Source organism: Melozone crissalis, unplaced genomic scaffold (assembly GCF_028551555.1).
Source record: "Melozone crissalis strain CALT ecotype California unplaced genomic scaffold, PUWL_Pcris_2 ptg000066l_1, whole genome shotgun sequence".
NCBI classification, from domain to species: Eukaryota; Metazoa; Chordata; class Aves; order Passeriformes; family Passerellidae; genus Melozone; species Melozone crissalis.
This window is the reverse complement of record NW_026535844.1, coordinates 5,299,695-5,313,271: the sequence shown is the minus strand read 5'-3', so window position 1 is coordinate 5,313,271 and position 13,577 is coordinate 5,299,695. Positions and strand designations below refer to the sequence as shown.

At 51.4% G+C, this 13,577-nt stretch overlaps 1 protein-coding gene and 1 pseudogene across 1 annotated transcript; both read left to right on the top strand.

The window, feature by feature from the left end:
• LOC128945560 (uncharacterized) overlaps nt 1-13,577 on the top strand; it is a 1,627,138-nt pseudogene that overhangs the window by 674,237 nt on the left and 939,324 nt on the right.
• LOC128945498 (class I histocompatibility antigen, F10 alpha chain-like) lies at nt 3,431-13,322 on the top strand. Its single transcript, XM_054289267.1, has 8 exons — nt 3,431-3,506; nt 10,513-10,776; nt 11,490-11,765; nt 11,924-12,259; nt 12,345-12,452; nt 12,551-12,586; nt 12,706-12,738; nt 13,123-13,322. The coding sequence occupies exons 1-8, from the start codon at nt 3,431-3,433 to the stop codon at nt 13,134-13,136; spliced, it is 1,143 nt and encodes a 380-aa protein (XP_054145242.1). The 3' UTR covers nt 13,137-13,322.

Sequence of the window (13,577 nt, the reverse complement as noted above, 5' to 3'; positions counted from 1 at the left end):
CGAATGCTGCTCCCCAAAACTAGAAAGTTCACACACACAAACTCACTGTGAAAGGGGTATTTCTTTCCACACACACCAACTCAGTTATAACAACCTTAGACCAGCATTTGCCCTTACGACTGCTAGCCCCAGTTGGTGGCAAACTGAGCTCTCTATGCTGAAACAAATGGCAGCACCAAAAGCCCGAGCTCAGTACAACAGTTCAACAACTCTTTCTGCTGGCAACCAGATTTCAACTGCAACTTCAGCTTGCAAGCACACTACAGAGGCACAAATTGCACGTGGGACATCTCCCACGACTTACCAAAGGGCCTCTCCTGACCACGCCTTACCGGTCACTGTTTAAAACTGTTTTATTTTTAAACATACCATTTTGTCTGGAGTTTTAGTACTCAGGGCTCCTTGTCTGCTGCTGGATGAACAGTCTGTGCAGCAGAGCCCACTCTTCCAGGAATAACCTGGGGGTGCTGTTGCAGAATGCGGCCTTTGTCGGGGATGAGCCATTTGTCAGGTGCAGGGAAAACTCGGGGCTCAATATGAGTCAACAGCAAGTTCCATTTATTGAAGAGAGCATCAGACACTTATACAGCAAGTAATAAGCTTATGAATATTCTGTAAGCCAAGCGAACTATTGGTTAAACTATACCATCAACTCTTCCTCATTCCTTTGGGCCTACATTCTCTATTTCCCACGTCTCTCTGTCCACTCGTTATCATACCCAGCTAGGCCCAAGGACACGCTATCTTGCAGGTGCAAAAACTCCAACTAGCTGTGTTTGGTACTTTCCCAGCTCCTGGTCGGCTAACAAGCGAATGTCTATGTGACCTCTGTCATGTAGCCATTTCTCCACAGGTTGCACCAAGGGGGTCCATGACCTGAGCTGGTCTCACAGCCCAGCAGAGTCTCCTTCTGGCTGGCTTGCTAACTGAATCATTAAAACTGAAGATCATGGACAAAGACTCTGTAACTAGTCAAAAGTTAGAAAGTTGTATGTTTATTATACCGGTGGGCAGCACGGGGGAATCATTCTCAAAATGCGTGACCGCACCACACAAGGATTTTTGCCTTCTATTTATTTGCCAAAATAATACATATACATAACCCCAGCACCTCCCATCCCCGCGTTGTATTAAAATGAGGTTATTAGTCCTTCACGCGTGTGCAATTCTTCTCTTGAATTGGGTCAGTGGTCCCAAATTGGGTCAGTGGTCCCAGGGATGAAGTCAGGAAGGTCTTGGTCAGGTCTCTGTGACCCTCTGGCACAATCCAAGGCCCCCTGCTTTGTGATGGATTGACACAGAGTCCAGGTGCTGGGCATTGTTCTGCTGGTTTCAATATGTTCCTAACTTCTTTCTACAAATGAGCTCATAATATAACAATTAACTTTAGCTTAAGCATCCAATAATCATTAACCTAACATTGGTGTATCTAACTTCAATATGAATTGGTTCTAACACTCAGCTAAAATCCTAACCCTTTAAAATCATGATTCAATAGGACTTAGCAAAACATAAGATGTGAAAAAAGGCTTTTGTGTAACTAAAAACAGTGTAAGGCCATCCACTGACCAGCCTGTCCAAGTAATAAGATAACCGTGACACAAAGCAGAGCACCAGAGGACAATTAGACAATACCATGTTAAAATTAGGGAGGCCATACTGAATCCTTATCAGAGGATGTGAAACAGCAGGATGGAGACACAAAAATAAATAAAATATATTGACCTGACGCACAGGATGTTGTGTAGATAAGCTGGAGTGTGAAGAAGTCAAAGAAAGAACTTCCCAAAACATCAGAAAGTTCACAAGAATTTTTGAATAAAGCATGAAACACATGAATGTGCATATATCTCAGCAGTGTAACAGTATAAAGATAACATTGTCTGTGTACACCCCTGTGTTCTTTGGCTGTTGGCCAAGAGCACTCCAGCGCACGGGAGGGGGGGAAATATCGTCCTTTTCTGTATTATTATTATTATTGCTATTGTTATTGTTATTATTATTATTACTACTATTACTATTACTATTACTCTTACTCTTACTCTTACTATTATTATTAAACTTTTAATTTTGTTTTTCACACCCTGAACAGGATCAGGACCCCCCTGAGTCCCCCATTCCAGTGAACGAGGACCCCCTGCACTGGATCCAGCCAGGCCCTTATCTAGCACCGGGACCCCCCCAAACCCTGATTCCCAGGAAGCGACTCCCCCTGAACCCCCATTCCAGGGTACCAGGACCCCATTGCATGCCCTTATTCAACACCAGGACCCCTGTTCACCCCCACATCCAGGACTGGAACCTTCCCAAAGCCTCCATTCTCAGGCACAGGGACCCCCCTGCACCCCCTTATCTGTGGGGGCCTGAATATATATATTGTTATAACAGCAATAAGAATACAACAACTGAAATGTATTAGAGAGAGTCCTATGTATTAGATAAGTGGGTCCTAGCTATTCTAAATGAGTCACAGCTGCGAAGTCCTTGGTTGGGCAGCAGCTGTGGCTCGTAAAGACAGCTAGGATAAAAGGGGTGGGTCGAGAGCCCAGGAGGAGCCCCTGAGAAGACACATGAAGAACTGTGCTGCAGAGAAAACAGCTTGTTACAGTATGGGACTTGAGAAATATGTATAACAACAAGAATGAAACACTTATCCAGCACAGGGCCCCACTGCACCCCCTTATCCATCACCGGGATCCCCCTGCTTCCCCTCATCCAGCCCGGGGATGCCCCTGCACCCCGTTATCCAGCCCCAATGCCCCCCCGCACCCCCTTTTCCTGGACCCCCCCCTCCTGCCTTCCCCAGCCCCCACCCATCACCTTCCTCAACACCGGGGGCCCGTGCACCCTCCTGGGCACAGGGACCCCCTGGAACCCCCATCGCCCTCACCCCCCATTCCTGGGCACAAGGACCCCCCGAACCTCCGTTCCTGGGCAGGGGGACCCCCCTGCAGCCCCTTATCCGGGACTGGGACCCCTCCTGGACCCCCTTCACGTGTTCTGGGACCCCCTACACCCCTGCCAGGCCCTCTCGCCCTTCCCAGACCCCAGACCCGCCCTTTTCCTTCACCTTTGCACCCCCAGATGTCCCAAATTTCCGGATCCCCCCAGTTCTCCCCTCCAGGCGCTTCCTTAAGGGGTTCCCAGGGGTTCCCAGGTGGTTCTCAGAAGGCTCCAGGGCGGTCGCAGCGGGGATCCAGAGGGTTCCAGAGGGATTCTCTGCAATTCCCCCGTCCCCGCCCCGCCCTCCATCGGTCCCTTTCGCTTCCGCGTCCCAACCTGCGAGACCGGGATCTGCCCGGTGACCGGTGACGTCACTGACAGATCGGGCTGCCATTGGCGAGCAGTAAAAAGCGGGGCCAATGGCGGGGCCGGATGCGGCTCAGGGAGCCTGGCCATGGCTGGGGCGGGGCCGCAGCCGAGCAGCGCCATGGCTCCAGCGCTGGGTCTGGGGCTGCTCTGGGGGCTCCTGGGGCTCCTGGGGGACCCGGGGGGCGCGATCAAAGGTGAGTGGGAACCCTGAAACCGGGAACTCCCTGAACTTCCATTTCCGGGCACCGGGACCCTCCTTAACTTCTATTACCGGGCGCGGGAACCCCCCATAGCCCCATTTTGGGTCCTCTATCCCCTCCCCCAAACCGGGACCCCCCTGTACCACCTCATCTGGCACCGGGACTGCCCTGAACCCCATTCCTGGGCAGGGAAACCCTCCTGAACCCCCATTCTCGGGCATCAGAATCTACTGAGCCCCCATTCCTGAGCACGGGCACCCCTTGAGCGCCCATTTCTGGGCACGGGGACCCCTCTGTGCCCCCTTCCCCAGCACCGGAACCCCGTGAAACTCCTTTTTCTGAGACCCACCTGAACCCCGAATTCTGGGAAAAGAATCACCTGAACTTCCATTCCTGGGCGGGGAAATCCCCCTGCACCCCCTTATCTGGCCCACGGACCCACCGCATCTCCCATTCCTTTGGATCAGGATCCCTTTGAACCCCGAATAACGACGGGGGAACCCCCCTGAACCCCCATTCCTGGGCACTGAGACATCCCTGAATCTCCATGTCCAGGTGCAAGGACCCCCCTGCACCCCTGACCCGGGACTGGGATCTCCCCGCACCCCCATCAGTGCTCCGGGACCCCCTGCACCCCCATTCCCGGCCATCCCGGCCTTCTCAGACCCCAGACCCGCCCTTTTCCTCGGCTTTTGCACCCCCAGATCTCTCGAATCTCTGCGTCCTCCCAGTTCTCTATTCCCGGTGCTTCCTGGAAGGGGTTTCAGGGATCCCAGAGGGTCCTAGGGGTCCCAGGGGGTCTCAGCGAGGATCCAGTGGGATCCAGATGAATTCCCTGGAATTCCCCTTTTCCCCGTCTCATTTTTCCGTCTCCCGAGCTGCGTCCCCGGGATCCGCCCGCCTCTCCCAGCCTCAGATCCCCCTTTCCGTGACCCAGGGACCCCTGAACCCCCATTCCTGCCTTTCCCAGCTCCCAGACCCCACTGCCCTCAACACCGGGGACCCCTGGACCCCCTTTGGTGGGCACCGGGGACCCCTAGATCCCCCATCCCGCCTCTCCCAGTCCCTTCATTGGACCTTGGACCCTTCCCGGCTCTCCCGGTTCCGCTTCCCGACCCTTGGACGCTCCCAGACCCCCCAATCTCTGCGTCCCACCATGTGGGATCTCAGCCTCTCTGGGCTGAGGGGCAGAGTGACCAAGACCACCCCTGGGGGGCTCGGGAGTCCTGGAATGTTGCCAGAAATGTCTGGTGGCTGGACTTTGATCCCACATGGGAGATGACATCAGTATGAGGATAGGAGGATTTCACTGGGGTGAATGGTGAAGGGATAAGTTAATTGGAGTGTGAGATAAAGGGTTTAAGATTTCTGTACAGGGGGGTCTAGAGAAGTAAGATGGAGGAATTGGGGCGTGCCCTTCTCCTTCTTCTTCTTCCTCTAGGCCTCCATCTTCTGTGGTGATGTTGGCACTCTGGGATTGGACCTTACTAGAGGAACACTGGTTAATAAGGGTAGAGGGTATTGGAGAAAAATGATAAATATTGTACACGTAACTCCAAGTATAAAGATAGACGACCGCCCCAGGGGCTCTCAGTGTGTGCCCATGGCTGACTGCTGAGCAGAACTCTGTCAGGCCCAGAGAAAATCTTTTAGATAAGCATTTAATAAACACCGAGACCGAGAACAAATCTGAAGTCCCTTCTCGTCCTTTGGAGTGCAGGCGGCCCAAGGCCATCTTCGGGCTTTTCCAGACCATCTAAACAGCCCAAAATCCGGCAAGTGGCGTCCGCTGCGTGGGCTATCTCCCACCAAACCTTTCGGGGGGGGGAAAAGCCCTGAAGAGCTGAAGAGCCAAGAGGACAGCACTGATAACTCCTGAGGAGAGAAGCCTGAAGAAAGAAAGAAGAAAAAAAAAAAAAAAAACCGGCCAGGAGAATCTGCAAAAATCAGCAGTCACTGAGAATTCCATCTCTCAGCTTCTGCCGAAGACAGTTCGTAGCAGAGCGACCTGGACTGGGACCAGAAAGGCGCCTCTGGATCCATCTCTCATGACCTGCTGGACGGAGACTGAGGGCTTTCAGACCACTCTGACGACAGATTCGGTAAGAAGGCCAAAATAAGATCAACGAAGTCATAGAAGACATGGGGCCACTTCAGTTGGGACTTCCATCTGTCTCAATGATTCCCAGAGATTGGCAGCTTGTGGTCATTGACCTCAAGGATTGTTTTTTCAGTATCCCACTCCATCCAGATGATGCTCCGAGATTTGCCTTTTCAGTTCCGAGTATCAACAGGGAAACGCCTCTGCAGCGGCACCATTGGGTTGTTCTTCCACAAGGTCTAAAAAATTCCCCGACGATCTGTCAATGGTACGTGGCACGAGCTTTGGCAACAGCACGAAAGAAATTTCCGAAGGCAAAGATCATTCATTACATGGATGATTTGCTCATTGCAGCATCAACACGACAGGAGCTGCAAGAAGCTCGTGACTGTGTGATCGCAGAGGTGCAAAAGGCAGGTCTGGAAATCAGCATTTCAAAGATTCAAGAGGTTGCACCTTGGAAATATCTAGGGTGGAAAATTTCAGAGAAAACAATAAAGCCTCAAAAAGTGGAGATCAGCACAAAGGTCAACAATTTGCATGATTTGCAACAGCTTTTGGGAGAAATCAACTGGATGAGACCAGTTTTGGGAATCACAAACAGCGACATTCCAGCGCTGCTTGATCTCTTGAGAGGAGACACAGACATTCGTTCTCCCAGGACACTCACGCCAGAAGCGAGAAAAGAGTTGGAGAAAATCACGAACGCGATACAGAAAAGGCAGGCACATCGATTTGTTCCATCGTTGCCTTTTCAGTTGGCAGTGCTGGGGAAGAAAACACAGTTCCATGGTTTGATCTTCCAATGGGATGAATCACAAAAGGACTCTTTGATAATCATAGAGTGGATTTTCCTACCGCACAGGCCCGCGAAAATGATTCTCACAGATTTGGAGATGGCAGCACAAATCATCATAAAGGCGAGAACGAGGCTGCTGACAATGGCAGGAAGAGAATTCTCAGTCATCAGATTACCTCTGAAACGAGACTACTTCGAGTGGGCAATGCAACAATCGAAAGACCTGTTAATCGCGTTGTTAGCTTTCCCAGGAGCTTGCACAATCCACTTTCCACAGCATAGAATACTGCAATCGCAAATATGCTATAGAGCAAAACCACGAATAAGTGAAGAACCTTTGGATGGGATCACAGTGTTCACGGATGGCTCAGGGAAGACACACAAGTCAGTGATCACTTGGAGAGACTCAACGACAGGGGATTGGGAATCAGACATGAGGATGGTTCAGGGCTCTCCACAAATTGTGGAGTTGGCAGCCGTTGTCCGAGCATTTCAGTTGTTCAAACAGCCTCTCAATCTGGTGACAGATTCCGCATATGTTGCGGGTGTGGTCAAGAGATTGGAGGGTTCGCTCTTGAAAGAAGTCAGTAATGAGGTTTTATACTCATACCTGACAAGCTTGAAAACACTGCTAGAGAGCAGGGAAAGAGAGTATTTTATCACACACATTAGAGCGCACACAACACTTCCGGGGTTTTTAGCGGAAGGGAATGCTCGGGCGGACAGGTTGACAATGCCCATTTTGCAAACACTGCCAGACATTTTTGAGCAGGCAAGGTTAAGTCATGCGTTCTTTCATCAGAATGCGCAAGCGCTAATGGAGTCCTTTCGTCTCACAATGAGTCAGGCGAGGGAGATCATTAGTGCTTGTCCAGACTGTCAGCTTGTGCAGCCACCTTCTTCTACCGGGGCCATCAATCCGCGGGGGCTGCAAAGTCTTCAGTTGTGGCAAGCTGATGTCACAAAATACCCATCTTTTGGGAGGCTCAAAAATGTTCATGTTTCTGTAGATACATTCTCAGGTGCAGTCTTTGCTTCAGCACATGCTGGGGAAACAGCAGACCATGCTTGCCGACATTTTCTGCAGGCATTTGCAGCATTAGGTGTGCCTCAGGAGATAAAAACAGATAATGGTCCAACGTATACAGGCAGGGTGCTTGACAGATTCCTGAAAAGATGGGGTGTCAGACACACGTTTGGTATTCCGCATTCACCCACAGGTCAGGCGATCATTGAGAGAACACATCACACCCTAAAATCCCTTCTGGACAAATAGAGAAGGGGTGAGCCAGAGGCAACACCTCACATGAAATTAAATAAGGCACTGTATGTGCTGAATTTCCTAAATAGCTCATCCTCGGAACCTGATCCACCGATCGTGAGACATTTTCTAAACAACACACAGGCAAAGCTAAAGGAAAATCCTTTAGTTTTGATCAGAAACCCAGAGACAGGACAAATAGAGGGTCCTTTCAAACTAATCACTTGGGGCAAGGGTTTCGCTTGTATTTCCACAGATCGAGGTCTGAAGTGGGTGTCGGCGCGGCACGTGAAGCCATTCCGGACGCGAGAACACGAGAACGCTGATCCAAGAAACAAAGAGACGAGTACTCAGACAGAAGTCGAGACTCAGACTGCGAAAAACGACCCGGAAGAGAGATAAAAAGAAACTAAGGACTTTGGGGGGTTTTCACATAAAAGCGAAGTAATGGGTTTCATGATGCTTATGTGCATCGTTCTTTCATTCATTGCAGTAAGCAGTGGGGGAGATTTACCTGTTAGTCAACCAAGGCAAAATGTATGGGAGGCTTTAGCTCGGGCAGCGAATTTAGATAGTATCTGCCTGACACATTCAAGACCAGGTAAACCGTTTTCAGCATGCATGGTTGGATTGCCAGTGGACGAATGGCCAGTTCCAGGGCACTCCGCAATTAACATTTCGCAGGTCATTAAAAATCCTATAAAAGAGTGGTGTGCTTGGACACACCTGCTTCCTGTGGCTTCTACAGAACCTCAGGAATTGGAGATTTTTGGGTCCATGACAATGAGACTCTGCATGCAGTTTGAAGCTCCAAAAGTCACAAAGGCGAAAACTATCGATTTAACTCCCACTCATGAATTTTATAAGAATGCGTCAGCTTGGTGTAAATATACAAAGAGAACCACCAAAGGATCGATCCAAGTCCCGGTGCAACTGCCGCGGGGTCTGTTCTTAATTTGCGGGGACAGAATTTGGCACGGCATTCCTGCTAATGCCACGGGAGGTCCATGCAGCATTGGGGAAATTTCAATGCTATCGCCTGATTTGAACATGTTAAGAGAGGAAAGGCACAGAGAAAAAAGATCAATACAACAATATGCGGCAAATTGCAATGATGAAATGTTTTCTTGGGACAAGAAATGAGTATTGCTACAGCAATCTTCTCACCTCAGACAGCATCAGGGGTGGCCTTGACACAGATCGACCGCATGGGTTGTTGGTTGAGCAAACATGCGTGGTCTGTGTCTGTCACATTGGATGACATGTTAAAAGACATCAGTAGTGTGAGACAGGCGACTCTTCAAAACAGAGCGGCAATCGATTATCTATTGCTCGCTCATGGACATGGGTGTGAAGAGTTCGAAGGGATGTGCTGCATGAATCTCTCAGATCATTCAAAGTCAATTCATGAAAATATCAAAAATATAAAGGACAGCATAAATAAGCTTGGCGAGATCACAGGATCATGGATCGATCAACTGGCAGAATTCTTTGACATCTCTCCCATTTGGAGAGGAATCTTAAAGATAGGGTTCTATGTTTTAATAGTTCTCCTAGTCCTCATACTTGTTGTCCCATGCATATTTGCATGTTTAAAACGTGCGATGAATCGGATGGCGAAAAAGATCTTTTTGGTGCAAACAGAAGGGGGAGATGTGGGATCTCAGCCTCTCAGGGCTGAGGGGCAGAGTGACCAAGACCACCCCTGGGGGGCTCGGGAGTCCTGGAATGTTGCCAGAAATGTCTGGTGGCTGGACTTTGATCCCACACGGGAGATGACATCAGTATGAGGATAGGAGGATTTCACTGGGGTGAATGGTGAAGGGATAAGTTAATTGGAGTGTGAGATAAAGGGTTTAAGATTTCTGTACAGGGGGGTCTAGAGAAGTAAGATGGAGGAATTGGGGCGTGCCCTTCTCCTTCTTCTTCTTCCTCTAGGCCTCCATCTTCTGTGGTGATGTTGGCACTCTGGGATTGGACCTTACTAGAGGAACACTGGTTAATAAGGGTAGAGGGTATTGGAGAAAAATGATAAATATTGTACACGTAACTCCAAGTATAAAGATAGACGACCGCCCCAGGGGCTCTCAGTGTGTGCCCATGGCTGACTGCTGAGCAGAACTCTGTCAGGCCCAGAGAAAATCTTTTAGATAAGCATTTAATAAACACCGAGACCGAGAAAAGATCTGAAGTCCCTTCTCGTTCTTTGGAGCGCGGGCGGCCCAAGGCCATCTTCGGGCTTTTCCAGACCATCTAAACAGCCCAAAATCCAGCACCCCCATTTCTTCACCCGTGTGTCCTGCTGGCGGGGGGTTCCTTGGGGTCCTGAATTTTCACTTCTGGGCACTGGGACCCCCCTGCACTCCCTTATCCAGTACCAATCCCCCTCTGCACCCCCTTTCTCATCCATCCTGCCTTCCCCAGTCCCCCCTTTTCCTTGACCCTGAGACCCCCTGGACACCCATTCCTGCTTTTCTCAGCTCCCAACTCCCCTTTCCTCTGCATCAAGGATCCCCAAGACTCCTATTCCCAGGTCCTCCCACCTTTTGACCCCTCATTCCTTGGGACTGGGGATCCCTGGACCCCCTTTCCTGGGCACAGGGATCCCCTGGAACCCCCATCCCACTCTCCCAGTCCCTGCACCACCCCCTCCCCCTTCTGAGCTCCCATTCCTGGACACCAGGACCCCCTGCAGGCCCTTTCCTGTCCATCCCACCTCTCCCACCCTGCACACCCTTTCCTTGGCCCCAGGATCCTCAAACCCATTCCCAGCTCTCCCAGTTCCCCTTTTCATTGATCCATGATCCCCTCAACCCCCCAAATCTCCGTGTCCCCCCAGTTCTCCACTCCCTGCGTTACCTGCACGTGGCGGTGTCAGAGCCCAGCCCAGGGATCCCCCAGTACATGCAAATGGGGTTCATGGATGGGATCCCCTTTGTGCGCTACGACAGCGAGCAGGGCCGGCTGGAGCCGCTGACGCTGTGGATGAAGGATGGAGTCGAGCCAGGATTTTGGGAGTGGCAGACCCGGAACAGTATGAGGAACCAGCACATGGATGCCAAGAACCTGGAGACACTGCAGGAGCGATACAACCAGAGCGGGGGTGAGTGGGGGGATCTGTGGGGGTGGGATGGGACTGGGGGGATGGGATGGGATCTATAGGTGTCGGATGTGGATTCATGGGGTTCAAGTGGTTGAAATGGGGATCCATTAGGCTAGGATTGGATATCATGTGATCCATGGATTGGGATGTGAATCCATGGGGCTGGGATGGGATCTGTGGGGCTGGGATTGGATCCATGCAGCTGGGATGGGAACTGTGGGGCTGGGATAGAAACTGTAGGGCTGAGATGGGGACCCATGGGGCTGGGATGGGATCTGTGGGGCTAGGATAGGAATTGTAGGGCTGGAATGTGCATGCATGGGGCTGGGATGGGATCTGTAGGGTTGAAATGGGAACTGTAGGGCTGGGGTGAGCATCCATAGGGCTGGGATCGGATCTATAGGTTACGGATGTGGATTCACAGAGCTCCAAGTGGCTGAAATGGGGATCCATTAGGCTGGGATGGGATATCTTGTGATCCATGGGGCTGGGATGTGCATCCATGGGGCTGGGATGGGATCTGTGAAGCTGGGATGGGACCTGTGGGCTTGGGTTGGAATCTGTGGAGTTAGGATTTGCATCCATGGGGCTCCAAGGAGCTGGGATGAGGCTCTGTGGGTCTCCATCAGACTCTGGGGCTCCATGGGGCTGGAATGGGGCTCTGTGGGGCTGGGACACAATTCCATGGGTCTCTGTGGGTACAATCCCTCCAGGTCTCCACACAAGGTTGCGAGTTTCCGGCTGTGACCTCCTGTCCAATGGGAGCATCCGTGGATCCCACCGGAATGCCTACAATGGGCGGGATTTAATCTCCTTTGACCTGGAGTCCAGGAGATTTGTGGCGGCCGACAGCGTTGGTGAGATCATCAGGAGGCGCTGGGAGCAGGATGGGACCGTGGCTGAGTATTGGATGAATTACTTGAAGCACGAATGCCCCGAATGGCTCCAGAAATACATCAAATACGGGCAGAAGGAGCTGGAGCGCAAAGGTGGGAGCAGAATTCCTGTGGGGATTTGGGATTTGGGGATAGGGGACTTGGGAACACAGTAATTCCTGTGGGAATTCTATGAATAGATCTCATCTCCAGTGAGAATTCCATGGGTAGATCTCACTCTCATGCCATTCCTGTGGGAATTCCATAGGTAGAACTCACCCCAGTCCCACTCCCATGGCATTCCAATGATGTCTATCACCATTATCCCGTTCCAGAGCCCCCTGATGTCCATGTGTCTGGAAAAGAGGAACACAGGACGCTGATCCTGTCCTGCCACGCGTATGGATTCTACCCTAAAACCATCGCAGTCAGCTGGATGAAGGGGGGTGAAACCTTGGATCAGGAGACGGAGTGGGGCGGGATCGTTCCCAACAGCGACGGCACCTTCCACACCTGGGCCAGGATCGAGGCGCTGCCGGAGGAGCGGGAGCAGTACCGGTGCAGGGTGGAGCATCCCAGAATGCCGGAGCCCGGGATCTTCACTTGGGGTGAGGCTGGGAATGTGGGGATTGGGAATTTGGAATTCCCAAATGGGGATTCCCCTTCCCCTTCTCACTATCCCGCGTTTCCCAGAGCCGACATCTGGCGGGAATCTCACCATGGTGGTCACTGTATCCATCATCACTGCCATCCTCATCCTCATTGTCCTCATCGGATTCGGCGTCTGGAAGCTCCAATCTGGTAACACACGGGATGGGGGTCGGGAAGGGACACGGATCCACCCGGCACTGTTCTGGGAATCCTGTGCCACCAACGCTGATCCCACTTTGTTTCCACAGGGAGGAGAGACAGGAATGGATACAACCCGGCAGCTGGTGAGTTCCAGTGGTGGATCCAGCTCTAGATCCCCTCTGTGCAGATCCCAGGATGGATCCTGGGGTTAATCCCAGTGTGTGATCTGTGCTGGAATCTCATGGATCTTCTCTTTCTGCAGGAAGGGACATGGGAACCAACAGCTTCAGCACAGGTATGGAGCAGGATCAGGGTGAGATTCCAAAGGGGGATTGGGGCAGGATGGATGGACTGGGATCAGGGAGGGATTCTGGATCAGGGCAGGGGTCCATGCAGAGTGAGATTAGGGGGAATTGTAGAGTGGGACTGGGGCTGGATTCTGGAGCAGGATTAGGTGGGATGGATGGAGCAGGATCGGTCCAGGATGGATAGCGTGAGATCAGGGAAGGATTCCAGTTCTGAATTGGGTGGGATGGATGGAGCAGGATTGTGGCAGGATTCGGGTAGTATCACGTGGGATCCTGGAGTAGCTCCTGCTCTCCATGGACTCCAGCCAGGTCTACCCTGTGGAATGGGGACAGGGATAGGGTGACACCATGACCTTCTCTCATCCTGGCAGGAATCACTGCCTGAGTGATCCATGGAGCTGGATCTGGCCCCTTCCCTCTTCCCAGGAAAGCTGAGAGCTGCCACCAGAGCTGATCCTGCTGCTCCCACCCACCCCACAGGTCTTTCTAACGGATTCATTTCCAGTTTTCCATTTCCCAGTGTTTTAAAGGCAAGAACCACAAACATTTACAATGCTTTAGTTCTGGTGTGAAATTATCCTGCTTTGGGCAATAAATCTACTTGTGGCAATAAATCCTGCTTTGGGCAATGTCCTGGATTGTCACGCAAATTGTATTCTATTTACCATCTGTATGGCAGTTGTTTTCTGTTAAGTAGGCAATTTTCCTTATCTCTTCTACAACCGGGGAGATATCTGTTGATAACAGGCTATTGAATGTCACTGCCTGACTGGTAAGAACTACAGCATCCCAGTGTGAGATGCTCCGCCCAGAGGGGCGAGCCAAA

Excerpts from the sequence above, each read along its gene's own strand:
- LOC128945498 (XM_054289267.1), top strand. The coding sequence starts at position 3,431 with ATGGCTCCAGCGCTGGGTCTGGGGCTGCTCTGGGGGCTCCTGGGGCTC. Across the intron at positions 12,453-12,550 it reads CGTCTGGAAGCTCCAATCTG|GGAGGAGAGACAGGAATGGA; the intron begins GTAACACACGGG and ends TTGTTTCCACAG. Across the intron at positions 12,587-12,705 it reads TGGATACAACCCGGCAGCTG|GAAGGGACATGGGAACCAAC; the intron begins GTGAGTTCCAGT and ends CTCTTTCTGCAG.